At 32.6% G+C, this 27888-nt stretch overlaps 3 protein-coding genes across 5 annotated transcripts; 1 reads left to right on the forward strand and 2 right to left on the reverse strand.

The window, feature by feature from the left end:
- Window positions 1-302: 302 nt before the first annotated feature.
- On the reverse strand, window positions 303-6914 carry DGK1 (diacylglycerol kinase1). Of its 3 annotated transcripts, XM_089783868.1 has the most exons (9): window positions 6577-6914; window positions 6455-6494; window positions 4694-6205; window positions 3488-3854; window positions 3046-3122; window positions 2296-2415; window positions 1613-1777; window positions 1119-1256; window positions 303-754 (listed from the first exon to the last, which is right to left on the reverse strand). In XM_089783868.1, exons 3-9 carry the CDS (start codon window positions 5858-5860, stop codon window positions 605-607), a joined length of 2184 nt encoding a protein of 727 aa, XP_089639994.1. In that variant the 5' UTR covers window positions 5861-6205; window positions 6455-6494; window positions 6577-6914; the 3' UTR covers window positions 303-604. The 3 variants fall into 3 exon arrangements, with proteins under 3 accessions (XP_089639994.1, XP_021286036.1, XP_089639995.1); XM_021430361.2 differs by lacking the exon at window positions 6455-6494; XM_089783869.1 differs by lacking the exons at window positions 303-754; window positions 6455-6494 and adding an exon at window positions 1385-1463 and having other exon boundaries at window positions 1122-1256.
- Window positions 6915-9331: 2417 nt separating this feature from the next.
- Window positions 9332-11839, reverse strand: LOC110417776 (small ribosomal subunit protein eS19x-like). Its single transcript, XM_021430295.2, has 4 exons — window positions 11679-11839; window positions 10752-10842; window positions 10405-10588; window positions 9332-9664 (listed from the first exon to the last, which is right to left on the reverse strand). The coding sequence occupies exons 1-4, from the start codon at window positions 11760-11762 to the stop codon at window positions 9592-9594; spliced, it is 432 nt and encodes a 143-aa protein (XP_021285970.1). The 5' UTR covers window positions 11763-11839; the 3' UTR covers window positions 9332-9591.
- A 6088-nt stretch (window positions 11840-17927) lies between these two features.
- On the forward strand, window positions 17928-20972 carry LOC110417775 (biotin carboxyl carrier protein of acetyl-CoA carboxylase, chloroplastic-like). Its single transcript, XM_021430294.1, has 7 exons — window positions 17928-18288; window positions 18502-18555; window positions 18825-18952; window positions 19031-19355; window positions 19461-19532; window positions 20524-20589; window positions 20678-20972. Exons 1-7 carry the CDS (start codon window positions 18184-18186, stop codon window positions 20699-20701), a joined length of 774 nt encoding a protein of 257 aa, XP_021285969.1. The 5' UTR covers window positions 17928-18183; the 3' UTR covers window positions 20702-20972.
- The last annotated feature ends 6916 nt before the right edge of the window (window positions 20973-27888 follow it).

Here is a 27888-nt window from a genome sequence, read left to right on the forward strand (position 1 = left end):
GGTCAAACGAGGGCTGCTTAGGAGTATTAAGCAGAGGAATGAGTTGAGCGATACCTAATCAACTAGAGTTGATTGAGTTGTCATCTTGTGCAAACAAATGTTGGACAATTTCCATTCCTTCCCTTTCAACAAAGGAATTAGTCTTCCTCTTCCATGTCTGGGGTACAAATTTTGAAAGAGTGAATCAAAAGAAAATAATTACCCAAAGTGAAGTCATGTTTTTCTTCTGAACCACTTGTTTTATGATAACAGGGATGGGAATTTAAAGCACATTTAAAGCCCACTTGATTGGGAGCCACAACTGAAACAGGAATCAAAGAGCAAAAACTCAATAACTATCACCTTAATCAATCACTATATTTTCTTGATATAACATTTTCCAAAATTATACACCTCATTATATTTGAGGGCGCCTTCTGTATTAACGATTTCAAGAAAACTCATTTACAAACAAACGCTTCAACAAGAAGCTTTGGCTGAAATCATGATGTAGACATTGGAAAAAGAGACAGAGATGACATAAACAATAAATAATTTTTGTGAAATGCCCCGCAACAACCACATTGCTGACTGTAACTACTTCGAGATGAAAAAAAAACACCTTTTAAGTCAGCCTTAATGCCATTTCTTGAAGAAGAGCCCGCTTCTGTGAAGCGTTAATTATGTGATTTGTTTCAGCATTCTCAAGCACATCAGTTATTATGGCAGCTGCATGACCTAGAGGTTCCTCCGCCGTCCTCTTCAACATGAAGGCCTGCCCAAATCATTACAATTGTAATAACGGGGAATATAACAATAAAAAAACAAATACAAATGACAATCCTGTGAGATCTCTTGGAAACTTTTACGGTAGTTCGAATTTAGAACACTAACATGGCACTCTAATTTATTAAACGTGCACAAAAAGAAAATCATCCATAAAAGTTTAACTCTGATCAGATTTGCTGAAAGGAAATACTCATATATTGATGTCTTATAATACTTTGGAGATGTACCTACCAAGTACTTCATAAGGATTCAAACTGTAAAAAAAGGAAATAACAAGCTTAAACAGAAATAAAATGCCATGTGTGTGTACATGAGAGAGAGAGAGAGAGAGAGAGAGAGAGAGAAAGGACCTGTCCATGATGTGATATGACCAATGTACATGGCTGCTGAGACCAAGGTTCTCCATCAATTTGAACAGGCAATGCAGCAAAGAGCTGTATCTTAATCAACTGTCCCTGCGCAAGTCTTCGAGCACGAGAAAGCCCCACCTGTAATAGCACAAAGCAGCAGCTAAGAGACATTTTCAACACCAAAACCTTAATGTCAAATTTCCAGAACTCAATCAGAAGAAGGAAACAAAAAATAGAAAAACGTTAAGAAGAAAGTTGGATCAGACATTTTTATACTTTACTGTCCAGCATAACAGAAAAGCACAAGGGCTGAGTTTTTCTCTCTTGTCCTTTATGGCATGTAGTCTGCACCAGCGATATGGTATCACAAAGCCAAGTTGTTTTAGACATTAGCATCCATATCAGATAGAACTTGTTTTCATGACTTCTGAAATTGCCAGATAGAATTTTTACACTAAAGCACCAGCTTAGCCTTGCTCGACAGACTAGATTACCTGAAGTGTTCCAAGGTGCCAAGTTCCAGATATGCTCACAACCTCCAGTATTTTATCATGCATAGACTGAGGATCAAAATTCTCATATGTCTCATCCTCGTTTTGCCAAAGGTCTACACCGCCCATGTAGCTTCCAATGTTTGCAACAAGTACACCTTCTGCATCCTGTATAGGTTTAGAGCAGCATCATAAAATTTACAGTAAAAAGAATCAACAGTTATTTGCCCCATTAGAAGCCTTCAGCAACAATGTATAAACAATTTTTTTAAATAAAGGTAAGAACTTTCTGATGGATAAAAGAAACAGTAGTGCAAACAAAGTTATTAGAAGCAGTCAAAAATAATTTAAAATAAGCAGAAACAAGTTTGAGAGAGTATGGACCGAAATAATGAAGATAATTAGAAAAAGAAATTAAACAGAAGCACAACAGCTTTAAAGGAACAGTCACTAACAGGAAAACAGATCTTGTTAACATTGTACTTATCTTTTTCTCAAAGGAAAAAAAATACTTATTCAAACATAATCAAAGATAAGATCAAATGTGGAGCTGATTCCGACTCAGTACTTCTTCAAAAACTCACAAGAATATCTGGAAGACTTTAAAAAAAAATTCTCTTCCGAACAATTGGCACATAATGTCTATGTTTTCACAAATGTAACTAAATAAAAACTAGCACCCATACCTCAGGGACCTCTATCTCAACACCATCCACCTCTACTCTAACTTGCCAAGGAAAATCTGCAAACGTCCTATCCATTATACTCTTAGCACCCTCTCTTGCATAAAGCACTTTATTCATAAACTGCAGGTATATTGAGGTAATTTCAGCAAGATGGAATTGGATAACCAAATAAAATAAGATCATTAGGACATGCAAAAATTGTCACAATAAAACAGGGAACATGATGCATCTAATTCATATAGATACCTCCAATTACATGGTTTATAATTCTCTTTTATTTTTTATGTTATTCTTCAAAACTATTATGTGATCCACAGCCTCTTGGATTACATTTTACATTAGCTATGTTGATCAAAATATTCAAGCAAAGAAGAAGTAGAGGAGGTGAAGAACTGCATAAGAACACATAAATACTATATTTCATCATCAATGGACTAAAGGTCTGTAAATCAGTTAAGAAATGAGCAATAAAATCCTTACATTCTTTAAATTGTAAATAACATTCAGAGAGAAAAGGTTCGTACAGAGGTAGGAATTATAGGTTCAATTGGAAGGCATGATTTACATTTCTAAAGCCATGAGTTTAAATATATGTAGAGGTTAAAGATCAGAAAGTCCAAAATTATCATAATGAGATAGGCTGAATTAAAAATCCTTTTCAGTTGAACAAACTACATAATTATACAATCAACTGTCATTGTTTATTTTGCATTGCATTTCAAAATGCATAATGCAAGAAGATATAAATACCTGATTATAAAACTTCTCAGGATTCTCCTCCCGTAAGTTGTGAATGTCCAAAGCTACCTTCGCATCACAACCAATCCCTGTGAGAAAATCATAATGCATGAGAAAGCTATAATAAGGAAATAGGCAAGACATCAGAAATACCAATACAATGGTCTAACCAAGATAAGTGAACAAGCTAAAAATTACCAATCAGCCAGCTAAAATACTAATTGTACCATTCAATCTAAGATTTTGTCCACTTCAGGGTATCATGGACACAAATTTACAAATATCAACTAAGTACAAATCCCAACAAACCAGCTACCATAGAAATCTGACTCTCTTGCCCTTGCTCTTGCTCTTGCTTTCCCTCTCCCTCTCTGTTGGGTCAAATTTCAAGTTGATGATCTAGATATTCAACTTAACCAGATTCTAGAAGACTTGAAAGAATTAGTCTGCATACCAAGATAGTTGTTAATAAATTTTGGAGATTGAAGTTGCTTCCCCTGTTGGTTCAAAATAGCTACTTTCCAGCGGTCAAGAATGGTCACTGCAGCATGCTCTATGTGCTGCAACACTGTGCAGAGGCCTCCTTGTCTCTCCACTGAGCCCAAACCACCTCCCCAGGACAGTACTCTGGCCAGATCATTTCCAGTTCCAGCAGGGAGAATAGCAACTGGGGGTGGGGAAACAAAATTTTGCTTATCTATTGCATTCAGAACCCAACCAACAGTACCATCTCCCCCACATACAAGTATTCTGAAGTGAGGCACCTTTCTGAATAAAAAAAGACCAATCTCTGGTCCCTGTGTTGAACTCAATTCAAAGACCTGTGACAAACTTCAATTAGAAAAACCCTCACAAACACCAAATTGGAAAACTGTAACCAATTTTAATGAAAACAATCCTCACAAACATCATATTAGAAATCATATTGACAGCTATAAAAATCAAGAACTAAAGCTAAATCAGAAGCCACTAGAACAAAAAAAAATTCCAATCTAAGTGGTGGTGTTAGCAGTATAATTGTAAGGTTATTACTTCATCAAGACAATCAAAAAGTATGTTCATTATCTTCCAAGAATTTGAGGAAAGTCATTCCTGGCCAAGTGGTATTGTGCACAATCACAGTATTTGGCTTCCCAATTTTCTTCAACTTTTGAAGAAAGTCATTTCCCACCTAGCTGATATCTCATGTACCGAACAACTCTAGTCTGGTATGGCAAGCCAAGAATTCAGAAACTTGTCACACCACCTTAAGAGGCTGTGTTGGCTACCCTTCTGCTTCAAGTGAGTATTCCTGTTATTTTTCTAACATGCAAATAGCTAGAAACAGATTGGTGGTTCTAAAATTTAACTATTTTTTAAAAATTGTATTAAAGACTCTATTTTATCAAGTTTAACTCACACGTGATTCTTTATCATCTGTCAAGATGCCAAATACTTCTTAAGCTAAGAACACATAGAACTGTTCCAAAAGCAAGGAAGTATTAATTAATCTCATCAGTTCACCCAACATCAACTTCACTTTTGGGCATAAGAAATGTCAAGAAAGGAGAGGAGTTTTCATTTATTGTAGCCCATAGTTCCTTCCAGAAAACAACCCCACCCACACAACCAATAAATATATGAAAGTGACAAGGAAAACTTCATGGCTAGTCAATCAAACCTGAACAGGATTCAAAAGAAGGTTCAAGCGCTGCTTGAGGGAATCTCCACGCTGAGCTCCACTCTTCTTGTTGATGAAAACTAGTAAAGGTCTTGCATCTGATGGCAGATCAATCAGCTCATATCTCTGTTTCATCCTTAATGCTTGAGATTCATCCTTCTGATTAATTGATCCACTTCTTTTGAAACTGGGCTTTGACTCCATTTTCTTATCTATGCCACCATCTTGGCGTGGTGTTCCCACATTCATGCTACCATTGCAGTTTTCTTCTATTGCATGAGAACCATTTGCATTTTGAGGGGAATCAACAGTGCTCTCTGTGCATATGTCACAGACGCTACCAGTACTACCTGTATCAACCGAAGTTTCATTATTATGCTTGTGCTTCTTGCTCTGACTCCTTATGGTTGCCCGTACTGAAGAAGCAAACTCATTTGCGCCATGAGTGATAGAGCTCAGAAATCCAGAATTCTGGTTCAACTCCTTAACATAAAGAGGTGATAGAATCAACCTTCGGAATTGTCCTAAATCACAAATATCACCTGTTTCATTAGACATACTACTGTGACAGTCCACATGTAGGAGTCGTTGGCACCACAAGCAACACCATATAGGAGATCCACCAAGAAAAGACCCACTACATGGCTCTTCACAGTAGCTACAAAAGGAAGCTTCATCAGGTTGATCAGTAAGCTCCGTCCATCGAACAGCCCACTGGTGCATCACATGCTCAAACCCAATCATAGATACACACTTGCAATCCTTGTGTGCACTTGAAGAGCAGCTCAAGTGAGCCGCTGCACCACAAATGCTACAACGGTGAATGAAACTGTCTGACGATATCATAGGCCCTAAGGTTTGGGAAGGTGACATTGGCTTTAAGCAAGCACAGCAATTCAAATTCTTTCCACGGGATACAGATTCCAGCTCCCAAGTATGAGGAGCAATAGGAACCTTATGCTTGGCCTTTGGGTTTTTCTTCGACCTAGCTACAGCTTTCATCCAACTTAAGTTAATGTTTCTTCTCCATTGGAAAGCCGTGTAAAAAATAGTCAAAATACCAACCAGGCCAGCAATAACACAGGAGAAAATGAAGAGACGTGACTCGGCCGCCATTTCAGATGGATTGTCAGTCCAACTGGGATGCAACATACGTTCTTCATCCATTCTTCAAAATTTTTATAGTAGCATTCTACAGTCGCTAACAAACACCACACCACCTACTCACCGCATGCCAATGTAAATAGCTCTTTATGAAAAAAGGCTTGCTACCCATTTTCTATTTAAATCCAGATTCTTATGCCTATTCATATTATTGCACCACTTCATTAGGTACACTTCTTGTCTCACACAAATCCTAAAAGAGCACTTTTTCTTCCTCTAAGAAGAAAATGCCTATATTTTGAGAAAAACTGCGAATCCAAAATTACAAATTTTTACAGCCTACAAAACCAGTAACATCAAAACTCCATTGCCTTTATCAGAGCCAAGAACGTAAGACAAAAAAAGAACCTGCAAAAAATTCATAAATCCATGGAAAAATTGTTCTTACAATACATAGAATCAAAAGAAAATTTCAAATTGAATACGACAACATATACCTGAGCAAATATAACAGAGAAAGGAAAAGAAATTTAAAATAAATTAATTAGATTGATCGCTTAAATGTATCCAATGCACTATTTGGCTGTCGAGAAAACGTCGTAAAATGAAAACAACTAAAAGCTATCACTATGTTTTGGATCATGAAAATAAAGAAACCTTCGCAGTGAAGCAAGCTTTGAAAATTTTCCTCCTTGTTCTGAGCAACCAAACAGCGAATCAGAAAATGAATAGCTTTACCAATCTAACACTAGAGAATAAGAATGAGAAGATAGACTTACAGTAGGCAGCGGCCAAAGAGAAAGAGGGAAAGAAGATGGATGAAATCACAGAGAGAGAAAACCCTAGGCATTGGGCAAGGATTTGATCTAGAGAGACAGAGAAACTGTGTGGGAAATCGAGATCGGAAAAGCAAGAACCCAAATTTCAAGCTTTCAAATATTCGACATCATACACAAAGCATAATCAAAATATTAAATTAAGAAGATTAAGCTTCTTTACTTAGTATTTTTGGGTTTAAAGGGGAAAACAAAAAGATTGCAAATAAAAATTTTAAAAGGAAAAGAAAGATTCCGAATTTGGAGCGGAAGGAAGGAGGGAAGGGTGCGTTGGGAGCGAAGGTGCGTAGATTCTGAATCTTCGTGAAAGGATGCCACGTGGATTAAAAAGGCGTGTAGGTTGGTACACGCATCGGTCCCACATTTTGTGTAATGGGCCGTGGGTGGCTTGATTTGCTGTGGACAGGTAGCTCAGGTGGAGACACGTGAGAGCGAGCAAATAAATGGTGCATGGGACCCACTACGTGTCTGGTTCCCTCTGTTGGACCAAGGGAGTTCTAAAAACTTTTGCATACAGTGTCTTAATCTCTTAAATCTTATTCCTTAATAACCCCACCACATTTATCTTTTTCTTTGTCTTTTCTTTTCTTTTTTATTTTTAAGACGTGTCTGCCGACTACGGTTTATTATCTTTTTTATACCATTTTTTTTAATATCATCTAAACAAAATGTAACTAAAAAGAGATTCATTAGCAACTCTCCTGTTACGTACATATAAGTTGTAATAATATATTAAATTCATGCATTCTTATTTAGAAAATCATTTAAATTTAAAAATTATATTTAAATACATATATGCTATATAAATACTTAAGAAAACTTTCTCATGAGATTAATGTAATATAGATAAAGTTTTATTTTTGAACAATAAAAAGGTGAAACAGAAGAAGTCTTTTTATCACCGTACAATTGTGTTCTAAAAATTAATGCTCAAACTCTTATATTAAAAATAAAATTATTTCTTTCAATATACTAGTCGCATATTCCAGCTATATATTAGTTGTACTCCACGGATTGCCACTAACAAAAAGGAAGAAATTATTTGTTTGGATTTGGCAAAACGTACAAAAAATAAAAAATAAATATAATAGTAACACAAGATTTTTTAGAATTATTTGAAAAAAAAAGAATACAAAAATCTCCAAGATTTAATAAAAAAAATATACTTGGAGATTCTTTCCTTACTTTTATTTATCTATTTAATTTTGGTTTTTCTCTTTTTTTTTCAATCAAGATTGTTTTTTAACTATCTGATTTTAGGTAGTTATGAGATTTAATTAATTTTAAAATCATTTTGAATTACTATCATATTAAATTTTAGTTAAGTTATATTCTAATTCAATTACGTATTAAATATTTACATTTTTTTCAATTTATGATATGTTAATTTTTGAGATAAATGTGTTAAATTATCTTTAGTTAAAATATTAGTTACCATTAATGTGAAAGAACATAGTGATAAGGAAATTAATTAAAATAAAAAATGAAAAAAAAAAAGGGAAAAGGGGACAAATAAACAAAGCGTTGATATTGTCAGTATTTAAAGTACACCTAACACAAATATAATTTTGATTAATGGAATCTTAATATCAATCACTTCTTCAAAACAGATAAAGTACGTTTTCCAATTTTTTTTGTTTTTGAAAAGCATATGTTCCAAACTAACCAGAGTAAGTTTATTTTCAATAAAACTTCATGGACAATAATTTTTCAGAATTGAATTATATATAATTTAATATGTTTAATACATAATTGAATTTCAATTTATCCTAATTGAAATTCAACTTCATAGTAATTAAAAATAATTTTAAATTAATTGAATCTTTAATCAAGTTTCTAAATAATTTATGATATATTAATTTCAATTGTTGGCTAACGCAGATAAGGGTTTTCATTAATTAACTGCCAAAAATTGGCATTGAACTTCTAACGGAATTGTACTTTATGCCTGTATTTTACCTTTTCCTCTTTTTTTTTTATAATTATTGACTAATGAGTGGCAATGTAATAGATTTGTGAAAAAAATTGGGACCAAGTTACCACCAAATAATGGAAAGACAAGATTGCTTACAGATATAGTTGTGATGGGACAGCTCCGCAAGTATGGTTAGTTACCAGAATTGGATCATACAATGACTAATTCATTGGATGATTCATTTAAGGTTCTGAATTTGGATTCACATAATTCCATTGCTAAATCTGTTAAATCATACGAATTTATATTAGATTGATAAAAATATTTTAAAATATTTATAAATAAAATTGTAGATTAAATAAATATTTTGCATAATTAGATATATTATCATATAAGAACTAGAAATATTCATTATCATTTAAGAAAATTACAAAAACGACTAAGCCTAGAAAAAATATTCTACATTTTAGTTTTAACTTATTTTAAGAAAAATAACTTTTTGATAAAAATAATAAAAAGATCAATAATAAATATTTAAAATTTTATTTAGATGTCATTTTGAAATCATCCAAATAGTTATAGTATTTAATTTACTTGAATTAATACAAACCCAACAGATGATCGAGTTAAACCCGACGAGTGCACTTGAGTTGTTCCAAATCAAATGCATAATCTGTCCAATTAAAAAACCAACTCGAGTCAATGACCGGGTCACATGTCAACCGATCCAACCGCCGGATCAGTCCGAATCTGGTAAGTATGTTCATAAGGATTGCCATCATATTCATAAGCAAGCTTTTAATATATGATTATCATCAACATTATGAAGGGTCGTCGAGTAATTTCTCGGAATGAGTTTTAATAGACTTCGAAATTCAAGGTCATAGACTCATTGTCAACAAACAGCATATTAACTCTTAAAACAAAAAGCTTCATCTAGAAAAAACCCAGACAGACCAAAACAGAAATTTGATTAACACTGCCTCCTAAGTACTTCTCTTTCACACAACTAATTTCAGGAATTCCATTCATTGGAAAATTTCTCAGAGGGCAACTGCAATCCTTCCAGCAACTTGGTCAAGATCCCGTTGGCCGTTAGATGTGATTCTCCTGCCACTGATACACAGAAATATGATTCTAATTAATATTAATAGTCCAAAAAATGTTAATAATATGCAATACAGTCAAAATAGACATTCACAATCAGAGCTAGTCTCCATAAATAACTTCTCCAATATAATAATTAAATGTTTTTGAGATATTTGACTTACGAACTAAAGCGATTGATAAAAAGAAGAAAAATCTGGCGTTGTTATATCAAAAAGATTTTTCAAAAAAAAGGAGTGATATATTATACTCAGAATCTTTCTGAGCTAATTCTTCTATGATCCTAAGAATCCAACATGAATAACCCCACATGGGTTAGGATTTGGAGTGTGTACCAAAAATTATCTGCATAAGTTATACCAGAGACTTCTTTTTAAGAAAAAAAATCTGAAATCTAATATTCAACCGAGATTTTCTTGCTACAGTCCTGTGAATATAACAGAAAATTTTAATACACACCACATGCTTCAAAGAGATATTGTCTCTTAAACCCAAGTAGACAAGATAATTACAGCAGCCCTAACCAGAAACCAGATGGTTTTTCAATTTTATGAACCTTCTCTCCCATGTCTATTTTTCTTTTGAACAAAGAGGCAAACATGTAAATCATTCTAGCCATATAGCTTCTCCTAGCAATTTTAATTAGCAGGGACTACCAATTAGCATGATCGATGATGTTGATATCAAATTACCTACGATAACAGCAATAATACATTATAAACACAAGAATCATACATGAGAAAACTCACCCCTTAGGATCAAGATCGATGATGTTCACATTCTGCAATTGCTGGAGAATGTGACGCGCAATAGAGCCACTGCTCTTGCAAAAATGTCGTGGACGGCTGCCATTTCTCTTGGCCCCTCCATATATCCTCCTGAAGGCATTAACACCAAGACCTCCCCTCAGGTAGATTTTCCTTGCCATGGAAGCTACAAAGTAGGGACATGGTGATCATAAGAACTTATAGATGCATACATTGCATTAGTTGCATTTCATTCATAAGTGCCTAAACAAGCATAATGCATACTCATGCATGTCGATAGAGAAAACAAAGTGGGAAGGGGGTTAGAAGAGAGTAAGAAATCTATATACCAGCTCTGATATAGTACCAATCAGGGTCGTATGGAGCAAGCTCCTTCAATGTACCACCCTTGACAATATCAGTCCATGGAGGAAGCTCAATCTGTTAAAAGGCAGGAAAAAGTAAGGACCAAACTGCTATGAATGAAAGAAAACCCCTCACCCACAGAGTCTTGAAAAATTAGGCTTAAAATAAAAACAAGTGATGTTAGCTTCCAAAATTTCAGCAACAAAGGAACTCACAACAGCAATGTTTAAGAATGTAAATGATTAATCCAGCTATAGAATCTCATATCCAAGCGTATACCATTATCAAAAATCTCATTCCCATTAAATCAATTTGAGGAAAAAAAAGAGAACCAATTAAGGCTTTATTTATTTGTTGCCCTTTGCTATTTACATGTTGCTTCATAAAAAGTTGCTAAACGAGCAAATGGAAATGGTAAAAAGCATAATATTAACTAACAAAAAATGAACAAATGACCAATTCTAACGTGTAGTTCTGCATATAAGTTAAAATCATACAGTTTATTATTTAAAAACATTTTTACCTTTTTGACTTTTAATTCTTTGAAAAGATTGTTCACCATTGTATCCATAGACGCCTTTTGCTTTTGCTTCCGCTTACAAAAGCAAAAATCAAGTAGCAAAGGCAACAAACAAACGGAGGCGAAGGATAGTCGTGACAGCTTTAGGAGTAACAAATTCATGTTCTTTCAAGATTTATTTCAAAGTTAATTACTTGTTTGAAAAGTTTTAGAAGCATCATCTTTTCGATTAAAACATATTTCCCATAATCAAACAAATCCCCCAATTAAATACAAAAATTCATAATAGAAAAACCGGGAAAAATAAATCAAAGACGCCAGCCCTAAATCAGTGGAAAAGCAGTGAATCTACAAACTAAAAGCAACGACAGGGTAAAGTTTATAAAATAACCTTGCCAGAGCGCTTGAGATGGGCGGCGTAGGCCTTCACGAACTCGTGGGGAGACACGTCCTTAACGTTTCTCGCTGCCTCCATTTTCTTGTTTCTCTGCTGCTGCGGCTTGCAAGACGTAATTTTTTGAGCGTGAGCGAGTGGGGGAAACGCTAGACGGAGAGAATTAGGGTTTTAAGCTGATGCCTTTTTGAAATTACACGACTACCCTTTTTACGACAGCGTTTTTTGATTTTTCCGCTGCCCTACCCATCCAAACTTTTTGTCCCTCTATTTCGAAACCAACAACTACAAATAACTTTAAAAAAACACAGAAATTATATTTTAAATTATAGTTTAAAATCAGAAAATAGATACGGAGTGAAAATTAGGAATATTATAGTTCATAGTTATTAATTTTGATTCTAATTTTTAAAGATCTTAAGTCAATTTTGTAATTTTTATTTAAAAATAACAATTGTGAAAAAATAATATAAAAATACAATAATAATTAACGTCTTTTTAAGCCCAAAAACTGTTTTATCAAAATGGAAAATGTAATTGAATTGTAGGCAACATGTAATTTGAACATTGACAATTAAATTTTGATAAATGTTAATATAGTTGTCGAATTGCCTCGTTAATATATTAACTAGTAAAAGTTATATAGTGTTACGTGGGTAACTGCACTGAATTAAGATTGAATATTTTTCTCAAATGATCATTTTAAGATTCAATTATTCAATTTTGATATATCGAGTATCATGTTTTATCGACTCGCTTTAATAAAATAAACTTTTGATAATGAAAAATATAATGTAATTATTTTTTATTTAAAAAAGAATTAGAATGTAACTTTATTTTTATTAACTTTATTATTGTCCGTGTGATGAAAATTTGTCACATAAGCTACTAACTTTGTCTTTCCTTTTTCCCATCTTCTTGCCAAGGGCCTAGGGGCCAAATTTGGTCTGAACGGACCAAGCAAATGTCGATATGGCCTCACACTTACATTAAGCATTGGCTTTTCGGATTTAGAATATATAATCTACTAGATCAATATCCAATATCATTTAATGAAAAGAGCAACTGTTGCCTTTAATGTCCAAGGCTAATACTCTGTGGGTCTATTACTGTAACACAACGGTATAATTTTTGTGATTCTGTTACCTTAAGCATATCATAAGGTTCGGCGCCTTAACTAAGCCCGTGTTAAACCAAGAGGGCGTGTGAAAAGGCATGAGTCGGTTACGATAGCATCCAAGGCTATGTTTAGTACCTTCAATATGGGAGCTCAGATCCCGATGCTTAATGCTATGGACTACGAATTCCTCGTGTGTACTCTGATTTTTGACATCAATCCATGTAAATGCAAGAATGTGAAATATGCTCCTAGTTACTACTGAAACATAATAATGGTCTTTTAGTTCTAAGATTAAACCTAAAGGCAAAAGCAAGTGACAAGTCTTTATAGCTAATGCAAAAATATTTGCCCTATTCTCGACGTTTCGAGTCACCTCTCATTGTTTCAATCTTTCACTTTTCTTTAGTTCCTTCGTATCATTACATATGTGAGAATCGCATTTGGTATCTAATGTCCATGATGATGAAGAATTACAAAGACTAAAATCAATCATAATTATTTTTTTAAAGTCAATGTTTCATTAAGCCTTTACTTCAAATTTGTCAAGTAAACCTTGCTATCCCTCTTCCAATGACCTTTGCTGTCATAATGATATATTCCTTTGTTGTTGTTCTTTTTTATCAAAGCTATGGAGTTATAATAGTCACAATCACATATGTGACTTGATCATTATCATTTTTATGAATATGATGAGCATTCCATGCTTCATCACCAATGTCCTTGGTTGGGCTTTTAGCAAAGTTTTCTTAAGGTTACATAACTTTTTCCTTTGTTGAGAACGATTTTCATGTTCATGTAGCAACCTAAGAAGTTTGGCCTAGTGAGTTTGTTTGCATACAATATGTTTTGGAGTGACATGTTAGTACCCATTTATCTAGCAAAAAGAAATATATCAGAGAGAGTATGTATAAGTGATTTGTGTATTTTAAAAGCCAATTTAAGATAAAATCTAAATCTTTGTTCGTTAATCTCACTTTTGTATTCAAAATAATATCCCTTCTTTATTAAGTGACTTAACAAATCATGATATACTGAATTAGATATATAACTAGGTTTATGAATTATGTCCAATATAACTTCCAGATTCGTTATGTTTCGCCTAACAATTGTATTTAACATTCTATGGCCATGAGTAATTCATGCAAATCATATAAGTTAGTTAAGTGGGACTCATTTGTTATAGCATATATAATCATATTCTTGTTAAAATTGACCTTGAGTGACTTAACAAGTCAAGATAAAAAGAATTTTGATTTTTACTATGATAATAGAAGGCAACTTGATCATGTTGAAAATATGTGACTTAATATTTTAATAAGGGCTTTTAGTTTAGAGATTGATTCCTAGGGATTTATTATACTTGATTTCCAAGCTCATCATATTGCATGCATAGAATTTATAAATATCATATAAAATAAATCTACCACGTGTATATTACTTGAATGATAATGGATTTTATCTAATCTAGTTTCCTTATGCTGTCAAAAGGAAACTAGTTAATCTAGATTATTATCCACACAAGTCTTCATAAGTCTCAAATGCAATCTTCTTGTACCCTCCATGGCGCCTTGGTCCTACATTTTGTTAGGATTATTAAATTTCTTTCTAATCTAATCATATAAGTGATATAAAATTTACATAATTTGTCAAGAAATTTGGAGTTAAAAATGTGGGAAATAAGATAAGAAGAGAATTTTATAATTAACAGAAAAATAGAGGTGTAAGGCTCACAAGCCTTATTTCAAAAATATCAAAAAAAGTTAAACCATATTATCATCCACAATTACATTGGATTTAAGTCCATAATCATTCGCATCCGTTTACAATTGAATTCTGAATTTAAAAATACATGTTTAATTAAAATTGTTGATATTATAGGTTATTTGAATTAGTATTATGCAAACAATTTGTAATACTATTTCAAAATATTTGACGCATGGTTTGTAAGCAATTTGGATAAGTTTCCTAAAATATTTTTAGGAAAGTTTTCAAAATTGATTCCACTAAGTTACAAAAGTGATTTAACTAAGTTAGCAAAAATGAGTATCTAAAATCATTTGAGACAAGTTTCCAAAAACATTTTGAGTAAGTTACTAAAAACTGTTTTATAAGTTACTCAAAATTACTTAAGTTGTTGTCTTAATCCTATTAGGATTTTACTTTATCCTTGAATCTTAAATCATATTAGGATTGAGTATTGTAAAGCCTAGTACTTCCCTACCCTTTCCAAAACCCTAAAAATCAATTTCTTAGAGTTTGCTTATCATATTTGTAGCTATTGTTGGCAAATTTGGTGAAGTTGGTGGCAATTTGTGTTGGGCTCATATGTTGATTTGCTTTTATGATGCATATCATGACATGTTAGCTAACCTTGGATACATCCTCTAGTCAAATACCATGGCCATGGAAGCCTTTTTATCATGTAACAATTACATAAGCATTATGCTGCCTAGATTTTTGAACAATGTTGAAACAAATTTTCAACACTTTTTTCTTAATTTCAACTATATATTAAGCAATCAAAAAAACCCTCAAAAAATCTCATATTGTTTCAATATCTTACCTACATAGTCATTCATTATATGTACAAATATGAAGGCACAGAAAAATAATAATTGAATTAAATGAAAGATCGAGACTACTTAGAAAATTCTAAAATTGTACGTGAACAATTTCAGCACATGTTCTTTCAATATTGAGAAACCAAATTTTAATCAAACAAACTTTTGTAAGTTACCCATATAGTCAAACATCCCATACATAAATTTGGTGACCAAATACTTAGGAAAACAATTGAAAACAAAATAGTACAACAAATTATTTAAAATTTGAAACAAGTTTTTCAAAATTAAAGGAGAATTAATTTAGGATATGGATGACATGTAAGAGAGTTGTACCCACAGGGCCCATAGAGACTGGCACACACCAATAGCCTGCGTGCAGCTTACGTGCAACCTACGTGCATAGGACAGTTGACATGAAAGGGATTCGATAGCTATTAAGAAAAGTGTAAGCCAAGTAAAGTATTTTAAGGCAATTGGAATAGTTTTCATATTTAAGTTTTCCTTATTGATTGCTTTGCTTGTACAACAAATATCCTTAATTTTTAAGACATTATTTTATAGTTTTTTTTTACTTTACTTGCACTTCAAACAAATCTAATAGTAAAATATTTTCTTATTTACTTGCGTTACAAGTAGGTTTAGGATGAGTTATTTCTATAAATAAACCATTTACGTTTCGTTATAAAACTGAACATCCTTGATTCCATTTTTCATTAAATAGGGTTTTCTTGATTCCATTCTTTTTTAATAGAGTTTTCTTGATTCTATTCTTTTCAGATATTATATTTTTCATGATATTAGAGCAAGTTCATAACCTAGTTTTCTTTTCTCTTTTAAGCCATGACGTTGATCTTGTTGTGGTAGAGTGATGTTTTTTCCCTGTGATTTTATCTTCATCGGCTACTTGGGCTCTGTACGTGATTTGTTTTCTATTGACTATTTGAGTGTAGTACATGATTTGTTTTTCATTGATTGCTTGGGCGTCATACATGATTTGTTTTTTGTCAGTTGCTCGAGCACCATGCGTGATTTATTCTTTGCCGACTGTTTCAACTCTGTATGTGATTTGTTTTTAATTGGTTGCTTTAGTGCCACACGTGATTTGTTCTTTATCAACTGCTTTGGTGTTGCATGTGGTTTGTTTTTCATCGGCTACTTCGGTGCCATACTTGATCTCCATCGACTGTTTCGTTGTCACACGTGATTTGTTTTTCATTGGCTACTTCATGCCATACTTGTTATCCATCGACTACTTTGCTCTTGTGCGTGATTTGTTTTTCATTGACTATTTTGGTGCCATATTTGTTCTCTATCAATTGCTTTGATGTTGTACGTGATTTGTTTTTTGTCGACTGCTTCGGTGCCATATGTGATTTATTCTTTGTCGGCTGCTTTGGTATCATACGTGATATGTTCTTTGTTGGTTGCTTCTACACCGCATGTGATTTTTTCTTCATTGGTACTATATGTGATTTGTTATTTGTTGATAGTTTCAATGCCGCATGTGATTTGTTATACCGTCAACAAGTATCTAGAGAAGTTGCTCATATGGATACTACGATCGAAATATGGCTCGATTTAGAAAAGCAATTTGCATAAGGAATTACACCTTGAGTATATGAATTGAAGTGATCTATTGCATTATTACAATGGTCGCATTTAGAGTTGGAAATGTTCTTGAGACAATTAACAAGGAGCTGCCTCAAATGAACTCACAAAGCTAATTAGCACTCCAAGGAAGACTTGTGGTGGAAAGAGACCACAAGGCAATGAGGATGTTGCCTGAATCAAGTAGGGAGAATATCACAATTCGTGAATCTGTGATCAGTTTAAGTCGATGAACGGCTCAGATCAATAGCACACCTATGTGCTGCACATGCCATAGAGGCTCAAATCAACCTTAAGGTGACATCACTTTGGGCACATTGACAACTAGCATCTGACCACTATCGATTGCGGGTTTCTTGATACTTCGCACATTTGCAAGTTGTTAAATTTTTTACCCACGCAAATATATGGATCGAACAAATAATATATGGTAAGTAGAGTGTCGATCTCACAGAGAATTGAATTAATTACTACCGCTAAGTATTAAAATTAACACATATTAATTTTATCCAAATAATCAAAATTAAAACTAATATACTTAAAATAAAATTAATATAAAATTTATCAACAAATTTATTTTTAGAAATTTAATTAACTACCGGACCTAAGATTATAATATCTTTCAATACTTTATCTGATTATTTCATCTCTCTTTTAACTTAGTTTAATGTATTAAGTTAAAAATTTTATTAAATTTATTTTCATTAATAACGTAGATCAAAATTAATTTTAAAATTATTTTAATTAGATATTTAATAAGTATGAATATTTTAATAAATAGTATTTAAAATATTGGAGTACAAATTTAAATATTATAAGGTTTAAGTACCTTATCAAATAATAATATTTGGTTAAGGTACTTGAAAAATACCTGTTGACATCCCCGCATTGCTATAAAAAAACTAAAAAATTCAAGTGCGAAAGCTCTCCCTATACTAAATAAAAAAAAAAAAAAACGAAGCAAATTGTTGTTACAGTTCTCTCTACAATCTCCAATTTTGTTGTCTCCGCACTCGTTCCTTGTATATGTCGATGCTTACAGAAACCGACACAAAATATTCATTCTTTTAAATTTCCTTCCTCATTTTTCCATCGATCTTTCCGCACTAAATCCCATACCAAACTCATCTTCTGCTTCGTTATTTCGTTGGTTCAGTTAAAGTTACAAAGGTTCTCTCTTTCAAATTTGTAAGCGCTTTATTCAGAGCCCATGGCTTCTTTCTCTGTTCCCTGTGCTAAATCCTCTGTTTTGCTACGATCATCACCTTTGATTCCTAGTCATAACCTTAAACAGAACCATTTTATTGGGTTTCAGGTCAGTTCTACAAGATTTCTAGCTATGCTGTTAATGTTGATTTCCGGCTATTTTAGATTGTAAATGTATACGATGCTGTCATCAAGGATAGGATTCTGTTTTTCAATCATGATAACAAGTAGCTAGGTTTCTAAATTATAGTAATAAAAAGTTATTCAATAGATTGTTTGCAATTTAACATTTGGCAATTTATGTTTTTACTTCTAATTGCAGTGGTCTAGCCAGAACCAATTTAGGACTCTGAAGGTGCATGCTCAAGTTAATGAGGTAATCTGATAAGCATCGATGTCCTATCAACGTTTCCATCCTTCAATTGCTTCGTCTTAATATCCTACAAGTTAAAACTCATTAAGAAACCCTCACCTAATAGCTTCAGCGTTCTGGTCGAGTGGTTTTTTTAACCTGGTATTAGACCCTATTAGATATATTAACATATATAGCCATAGCAAGCTACAGATTAAAGCTCTTCTGGTTCTAGAGCCCTCAATGCAGCTTAACTCTTTAGGTTAGATTGGTTCTTTAACGTCTTCCTGTAGGTTACCGTCGAGAAATCACTGAATTCTGCCCCAATCATAGAGATAACATCAGAAGAAAAACGGAAACAAGTCATTCCTGATCTACAATCAATCGCAGCATTCATGAACCAAGTTGCAGACCTGGTTAAGTGAGTGCAACCTCGGTCAATATACAGTCAAAACAGAACTGGGATGTGTCTCATCTTAAAATTATCTGTGGCTTGCAGGCTGGTTTATTCAAGGGATATCATTGAGCTGCAGCTAAAGCAGCCAGCATGTGAGGTCACTATTAGGAAGAAAGAAGCCTTGCCACAGCCAGGGATTGCTCCTGTTATTACCATGCGAGCTCCTCCTCCGACCATTCTTCCATCTCCACTGCCTCCCGCAGCGCAGGTCACTCCTCCCACTTCTTCCAGTCCTGCTGCAATGCCTTCAGCACCGGAGGCTCATGCCCCTCCACAGCCGAGTAAATCATCGCATCCACCCCTAAAATGCCCTATGGCAGGAACATTTTATCGTTCCCCTGCCCCGGGTGCACCACCTTTTGTGAAGGTAAATGCTATTACTGAGGAACGTAGTCCGGAAGTAGTTGTTGAATCCCATTTATCTTTTATCTCTATATATGTCCTTTGAGGTTATCTGTTATCTATCTGTTAGGTTGGAGACAAGGTCCAGAAGGGCCAGGTAGTTTGCATCATTGAGGCGATGAAGCTGATGAATGAGATTGAAGTAAGTGTGTGCCCGTGTGTGTGTCTATATATATAGTCTCATCCTTAATTGGTAAAATCTTAATGCTTTTCATAGATGATACTAGTAATTGATTAACTTAAATAATTCATCCTCAGATTTTCAGAAATATAAGCACCATCCATACTTTTTTGTTGCACCATAGGTTTATGCAGAACATTAGTCTTTGTTACAAGTGCTATGATTTAACATATGCGTTACATTAATTTTTTCAATAATAATAATAAGTAACTTTTAATGTAAATTGAACATATTGTATAGATACTTGTTACATTAATTGAACGAAATTTAGTTTCTTTAGTTTCATGCTATACAATATTTATAATCTCATCAATATTTTGAGAAGTCTTCTTTTTTTTTTCTTTCTTTTGGGCATATGTATAAATTAATCTTGTGTGTCTATATAGTTTAAGTTTAAGTGATATATATGTAACTAATACTAGAAATTAACAAATATGAAAAATTTCTTTATCAAAACAAAATTTTAATTAACAAATAATTAAAAGTAATTTGATTGTCATGCTTAACTTATATTATTAAGTCAATGATAATCAAGTTTCTAGATCATGATTATCAATCCTCATCCAATCAACATTTAATAATTATTTTAATGAAAAGTATTAAAATTTAATAAATTTAAGGTTTAGAAAGTAATTTTACATATGGAAATGGATTAATTAACCATTAAAATTTGATAAGTAAACGATGAGATTCATAAATAACTTAAACATCAATATTAAAACTAAACGTAAGTAGAAAGAGGAAAAGAATAACGTTAATTGATACAACCTTTAGACCCTAAAGTTGAACTCCAATTTTAAATTGAATTTTGTCGATTCATATGTCAGGTTTATGAATTGTTTAATTTACTTCTTTTTAATTTCTTATATCAAACGTAATAGTTATGTTATATACATATTAAGGGAAATGTGATGGTGATTATAATTAATTTCTACCATTGTTCTTTCTGCAGGCCGATCAATCTGGAACCATAGTTGAAATACTTGCAGAAGATGGCAAACCAGTCAGCGTGGATACGGTATCTCTCTCTTCTTTCTCCTCGCTACTCACTTGCATATACCCAAGGCTTGCTATTGACTAGATTTATGTGGGTGTCTTTGTTGCAGCCTCTGTTTGTGATTGAGCCGTAAGAGTTTATGCAAAATCAGCTGCATGCAAGAGTTATATAGTTACATAAAGCACACAAGTATTTGCATCCATACATATTCTGGTTACTTTATTATTTAATTCAGCAATGAGCCTGCGAGTAACTCACTGATCATGAAGAAATTTGCAGTGTATCCGGAGATTTTGCCTCAGAATAAAAGTGTCAAAAAGGGTATAACTTTAGCTATGCATATTTTTCTTTTAACTATTTGTAGTATATATAATCTTTGCCTTTTAAACTAGTAAAATCAAATTCTTAACCATGCTAAACATATTCCAAGTTCATATAACAGTTCCTCCGCCGCCTGCAGTGTGGAGAAAACATCTGGTTGCTATTGAACCCAATGTTGGGTACTATTGTTAGCTTAAACTTAAATTATTGTAACAAATATCTTAAAATAGAGGTGTTCAATACGTACCGTTGCATATAGAATTTTAGGCCTGAATATGATTCAAAGTTGATTAAATTTGGTGAGCATATGACTTACAGTTATTGTTGCACTACAATTATTCGATTACAATCATAAATTGTGTAAGGTTCATCATATAGCTCACACTCATACGTGATGGACTCCTCACATAATTTTTTGTTGTAATAAGATAATTATAGCATTTGTAGTAAAAAGAATAATTGAAAATGAAATGCTGGCTTTCATTTGACCTAAAAAGCACCAAGTTAACATTCAATTTGATATGAGAGGAGTATAATATTAACAAATAAATGTTTTGAAATTCTAAAATATATTTAAAAATATTAATAATATAAAATATTTTTTCAATTTTAATAAGAAATACCATGAAATGACTGGGCCAGCACAAGTCCGAGCTCGACATTTGAAAAGTAGATCCGGTTACGTTCTAATCGAATTTGATGCACATTGATCCTTGAGCATTCCTATTCTAGAAAAAGAGAGAAAGCATAGCATGTGATGTGAGTAGTATATATCAAAGATGGGTTACATTTAAATTCTTTCAAAAATCTTAAATAGAGAAGACACCATTTTTTTTCTACATGAAAGAGACCTAAATTAATTATAAAAAAACAAATTCATTTGAAATGTAGAAATAAAATCTACTTGGTTAAAGGCAATTTAGGTTGATGATACACCAACATGATCATGGTAACTTATTTTTCAATTTTTTAATAATGAATCTACCTTTTTACCGGTCAATAAAGGAGGATTTTTTTTTATCATTTATCTATAATATTTGCATCAAAATAAATAATTAAAATATTCTTGTATACTTACCCTATACAATCCTTCTCCCTATTTTGTGTGAGGGTTTGAATAATTCAAAAATCAAAACATTTGTATATAGATTGTCTCCTTGTTATACTTAGAGAAGAAAATGGAGAAAAAAGTTTCATTTGAATCATCATGTGTAGTTTCTCTTCTTTTATTTTCCCCCTATATCGTCACTTAACCAAAAAATTCCAAAAAAAAAAAGTTACAGTCGGAAATATGTATGAAATGTTTTGATAATTTAAAGAAGGATGGGCTTATATTTGGAATTTTTTTTTTTAAGAATATGTGTGTAGTTGTCATTGTGGATTTTCTAAGGGAAAAAAAGTATTTGATTTTTATTCCTTTATAGCTTTTACTTAAGGTCCAATTTTCATGTGAGTCATATTGTTTCAATGAAAATGTGTACAATTTACTCTAGTAAAATAAGAATTATATTAATCATGAACCCTAAGACTAATTTCCAATTGTAGTTTTTCTAACTAATTAATTTTTTTCTCGAATTTAAATTTTATGATTACTTGTTTGCGTTTCGGGCAATTTAAAAAAATATAAAAAAGGAAAATGAACAAAGGTGAAGGCTTTCCTTCAAGTAACGTTTTTTCAAAAAAAGAAAAAGAAAAAAAGAATCATTAGTTCCTTTTGTCCAAAAAAACGAGAGAAAAACTTTCTCTCTTACAAAAATGAGTGAGGAAGGAAAAAGAGAAAGTATTGTTTTCTACTTCTCTTCCTTTCTTTGAAAAGAAATAAAAATGAAAAAAAGAAAGGGGTTTTTCATTTAGGTAACAAGAAAAGAGAAAATAAAAAGGTTTCTTCCATTTTCTTCAAAAACAACAAAAAAAAGACATTTTAGTTTTAAATAAAATTTTCTACTTCCAATTATACATGATTTTCAATAACGTGGTCTTCCATTTCACTTCATATCATCCATGCATCAAGGCACCATAGCATTTCAGCATACATGCTTATATCATGTTTTCATCTATGTGCAATCATCTTATATTTATTCTAATAAAAAAGAACCCTATAGTGTTTTTAGCTTTGCAGGAAAAGGAATAAATATTTTTTTTAAAAAAAAAAATCTAAATTTTTATTAAGTTCAATTTCTTTTCTTAATTAATTTTTGTTTCAGTCAAAAGGATTGAAAGATTTAGAACATTAGTTGGAAGCAAGAATAAGTGCACTAGAAAGCAATTAGGAAGAATTTGGACATGACCTTCGAGAGATGAAAAGACACATTGCCAAATTGATGAAAATGGTTGAGGGTCTTAACGAAGCCAATGGAATAGGTCCTTAAGGATCCTCATCACTTCAAATTGAACCACACCTCAAGCAATCATAAAATGAAAGTCAAGTGATCTTTGATAGCTCTAACACTTGTCAAGGTCTCATTAATACATTTAGTGCCCCAAGTGAGAATCAATGTTTGGAGAAGATCGTAAAAGGGATGGATGAGTTGAATACACGAATGATTGAGTTGAAAAGCTTCATTACCAATATGGGATCTCCAAGTCTTACACAATCTCTTGACAACGGGTTGTAACCAAGCACATGCCTTCAACCTACCATTTCCAACCCACAAGCATCGATTTGTGCCCTTACCTTAACACCTTTCGACCATCTTTTCAACAAGCTTCTTAACCCCAACCATTTGCACCATTGTTAACCACCCTCACTAGCCTAGGCACCCCTCAAAAATAATTTAAAAGAAAAAATAGTTTGAGCCCATTCCTTTTACCTACGGGGAACTTTTTATCAATTGGTGCATGATCATCTCATAGTCTTGATGCCTCTAGAACCCTTGCAACCTCCATAGCCAAAGTGTTACAATTCAAATGCAAGATGTAATTATCATGGCAGAGCTATAAGACATTCCATTGAAGATTGTGACGCCTTCAAGTATCGGGTACAAACATTAATAGATGTTAAGTGGTTTGATTTGATAAAGATGGTCAAGTATGGTGATGGGGAGCGTAATTAGATGTCTAGATACAAAAAGGATTGACTTTAGTGGGATTTCCTCTTTTTGATAAAGGCTTTTTGAGATATAAAGCTCTAGGGCACTTAATGTGTATCCATGATAGTCTTTAATTTTTTTAGGATTTTGTGAGATTGCTTTTGTGATTAATTATGTGAAAATGAATGTGTTCTAAGATATCTTTTTGAATGTTACAAATTGCTGCTATGGTTAAATTGAGCTTTTAAGAATTGAATCACTAAGTCATGTTTTGAATTCTTGCAATCCTTATGATAAGTTATCTTGCAAATTCATTGTGCACACTTCATCCTTAAATTCACCTATTCATGCATTCTTTCATCCCATGATATCTCATGCATTCATTCATGACCAAGGGTGTATCAATTCTAATAATGGAAAAATTAGTATTGCTGTCAGCAATTGTTGCTATTTAAGAGTAAAGCATTCTTTATAAAAAAGAGCATTACGGATAAGATCTTTAATAGGGTTTAAGTTGTCCACCAAATCATCTATCTTATGGGCATTCAAATTTCTAGCTTTAGCCTCCTCTATGTTGGTCCTGTTTAAGTGATAGAGGGGGGGGGGGTGAATAGCACTAAAAATTTTTTAATCAGCCTTTTAGAGCTTGAAGAGCACTTAATCAACTAGATGATGGGAATGACTAGAACTTATTAAAATTACAAGATACAAAGTAAGGAAGGGTAAAAAGAAGTGGGCAATGCAAGATTATTTATAGTGGTTCGGTCTCCTTGACCTACATCTACTACTTTGATCTCCCAATTAAGGATTTTTAACTCAACTTTACTAAATCAGTGGAATTAATAGCTTTCACCAAACTTTTACAAGCTAAACTTCTAACCCAAGCTCTAATCATTTACAACAAGCTTTAGAGTGTTTCCAATATTCTGATTTTCCAAGGGAAAGAAGAAAAAGAAATACAACTAAGTACCTTTATAAGTCTGAATAGATTACAATCAAGCTTAAACAATTTTTCTAGATATAGAATGAAAAGCAAGTGTTTTTGGTGAAAAATATTTTGCTCTTTTTGCTCAAAGTAGCTCTTTTATCTTTAAATCTTCCTCTTTTATCCGTTGAAGCTTCCTTTTATACCTAGGGAGTTAGATTTTTTTGTTGGAGACAATTTCTAGCCGTTAAAAACAACTCTGATGCATTTCAAGCTGTTATTTTGTCCTTTAGTGTTTAAATTCAAAAAAGATAGACAAACTTCGAGTAATCGATTACAAGCAGCTCTAACCGATTACATCTTCTCTGCCTTGCACTGTCTTGGTGCTGTGTTATCTGCTTTAACTTATTACAAAAGGCTCTAACCGATTAGGAGTTGTCTGTCTTCAGACTTCTCTTCTTTAGCAGACTTTTGCTAATTGGTTATGGCAGGCTCTAATTGATTACAAACTTTATGTTTTCACTTCTCTACATAGTAGTCTTCCTTTAATTGGTTATCACTTCCCTTAATTGATTGAAGCTTTACCTTTTTCAACCATAATCTATTAAAATTACCTTTAATCAATTAGAAGATTTTTGAATTTAAAACTTTTCCATTTTGGCTCCCTTTAATGGTCAACAATATTTTTAAACTTGTTTTTGGTACTTTGAAGATAGTTGGACCTTGTGCTCTAACAGATTAGCCAGACCTCTTAACCGATTAGTATATTTCTATTTTGCTTTAACTTATCACACAGCCATGCCTTAGCTGATTAAGGTCCTTTGATAATTGGTTACTAAGGTTCTGTTTTTATTCATTACTTGCTCTTTCCCTCTTAACTAATTAACTCTTCATTAAACTTAGTAAGCTCCTTGACTTGCCTTTAATTAACAACTTTGTTAAGGGTGTAAAATTAAATCTTGCACACTTAAATAGTGAAGTTAGACATTAATGAATGAGGAATGTTTTGTTATCATAAAAGCCATATGGAGTCAACATTCTCCCCCTTTTTTGATGATGACAAAACACACCTAGATTAAAAGTGCAATGTTTATAAATGAAAAGAATATTTTGTGCAGTTTTGAGAATAGCTCCCCCTAAATATATGCTCTAATAAAATTATCTAACATAAAGCTATTCAAACACATGAGCATATATATATATATGTATATATTCAATATTCAACCATTCAAAAAAAGTTCAACATAAAAATATAGAAACTCAGCACAATATAAGCCACATAACCCATATAAACATAGTTCAGCACATAACACTATCATAAAACATATAAACCACACAAACATTGTTCAACATTGTTCATCACAAAATAAACAAAAAACATACCAAAGCAAAGGCAATAAAAGCATAACTTAATGACTAAGTTCTTCATTCCTATTAGCTTTACTTTCTAATCCTATTTTCTTGTCTTCTTATTTTTTTTCCCTTTTTTGGCATCATCTAAAAATATTCTAAGCTGAATCAGATAAAGGTGAGGATTCGTAAGTGCCAAAATGACTCTAATGGAAAGCTCATAGGGAGTTTTAGAAATCATGGCTCTAATGGAAATTCTATTCAAAATATAAGTTGTAGTATTTACTATTTCAGCCCAAAAGTGTTTTGGCAAGTTATTTTCGGAATGCGTTGTCCTTGCCATTTCATTGAAGGTCCTATTTTTTCTTTAAATAACTCCATTTTGTTATGGAGTTCTAGGAGCAAAAAAATTTTGATCAAAACCCTTTTCATTATAAAAAGTTTCAAAATTATTGCTTTGAAATTCACCACCAAACACTAACAATGGTGAGGCTTTTTTCATTTTGAACTTTTCTACAATGTTTAATAAAAATTGATAATGCCTCATCTTTATGAGTAAGAAATTACACTAATGTAAATCTAGAGTAGTCGTCAACAATAATAAAGCCATATGACTTGCCTCATAGACTAGCAACAATGATTGATCCAAACAAGTCAATGTGTAGTAATTCAAGTTGCCTGGAAGTTGATATGACTTTCTTTGATTTGAAAGAGCTTTTAACTTGTTTTCCAAATTGACTTGTGTCACAAACTTTGTCATTCTCAAATGATATGTTTGGAAGTCCAATGACTAAGCCTTTTCTCAAAAGCTATGAAATGGTATGCATATTAGCATGTCTTAACCTTTTATGTCACAACCAACTATCACAAACATCATTGGCAATAAAGCATGATTCGCAAGTCTTAATTTCATCAAGAGAAATGACATACATATTTTTAATTCTTTTGCCAATGAATGCTACTTTTTTAGTGTTAACATCAATTACTTGATATGCATGCGAATCAAAACATACTTTGAAACCTCTATCACAAAGCTAACTAATGCTTAACAAATTATGTTTTAAACCTTTAACAAATAAGACATGCCTGATTGGTGTTTGGGATGTGTTACGAATTATTCCAATTTGTTAGATAATACCCTTGGAGTCATCACCAAAGGAAACACTACCACACTTTTTTCTATCAAGCTTAGCAAAAAAGTTTTCATTGCTAGTCATGTGTCTCGGGTAGCCACTATCCAAGTACCAAGGTCGCCTTTACTTTGGTCGAGCTTCAAAACATTGATCTTTTTGTCCTTACTCAACCTACATAATAGATTTTCAGTTTTTCTTTAAAGGTACCCATACTTTGATGGGTCTTTGGGGGTTAATAATCACATTGGATCCTTTTGGAACCTAAACCAATTTTTTCTAGGAAAGATTCTATTAGAATAAAAACATTCATAAGACAAATGACTTTTCTTACCACAGTGACATGAGACAAAATTAATTTTCTTTTTAAGGCTTGTTTTTCTTTTAAACTCTTCTTCATCTTTAGATTTCAATTTTAATCTTTCTTCTCTATCAACTTTAAGTGTAGCATTTTCATCAACAACTCTTTGTAATTCTAAACTTTTGCTTTCCAATTCAAGCTTCAAGAATTCAGAATCAGTTTTGAATTGTTCTAGTTCAATTTGAAGCATGTTCCTTTGATTAA

Source organism: Theobroma umbraticum, unplaced genomic scaffold (assembly GCF_002168275.2).
Source record: "Theobroma umbraticum cultivar Fairchild unplaced genomic scaffold, ASM216827v3 scaffold_50.0, whole genome shotgun sequence".
In the NCBI taxonomy this organism is placed as follows: domain Eukaryota; kingdom Viridiplantae; phylum Streptophyta; class Magnoliopsida; order Malvales; family Malvaceae; genus Theobroma; species Theobroma umbraticum.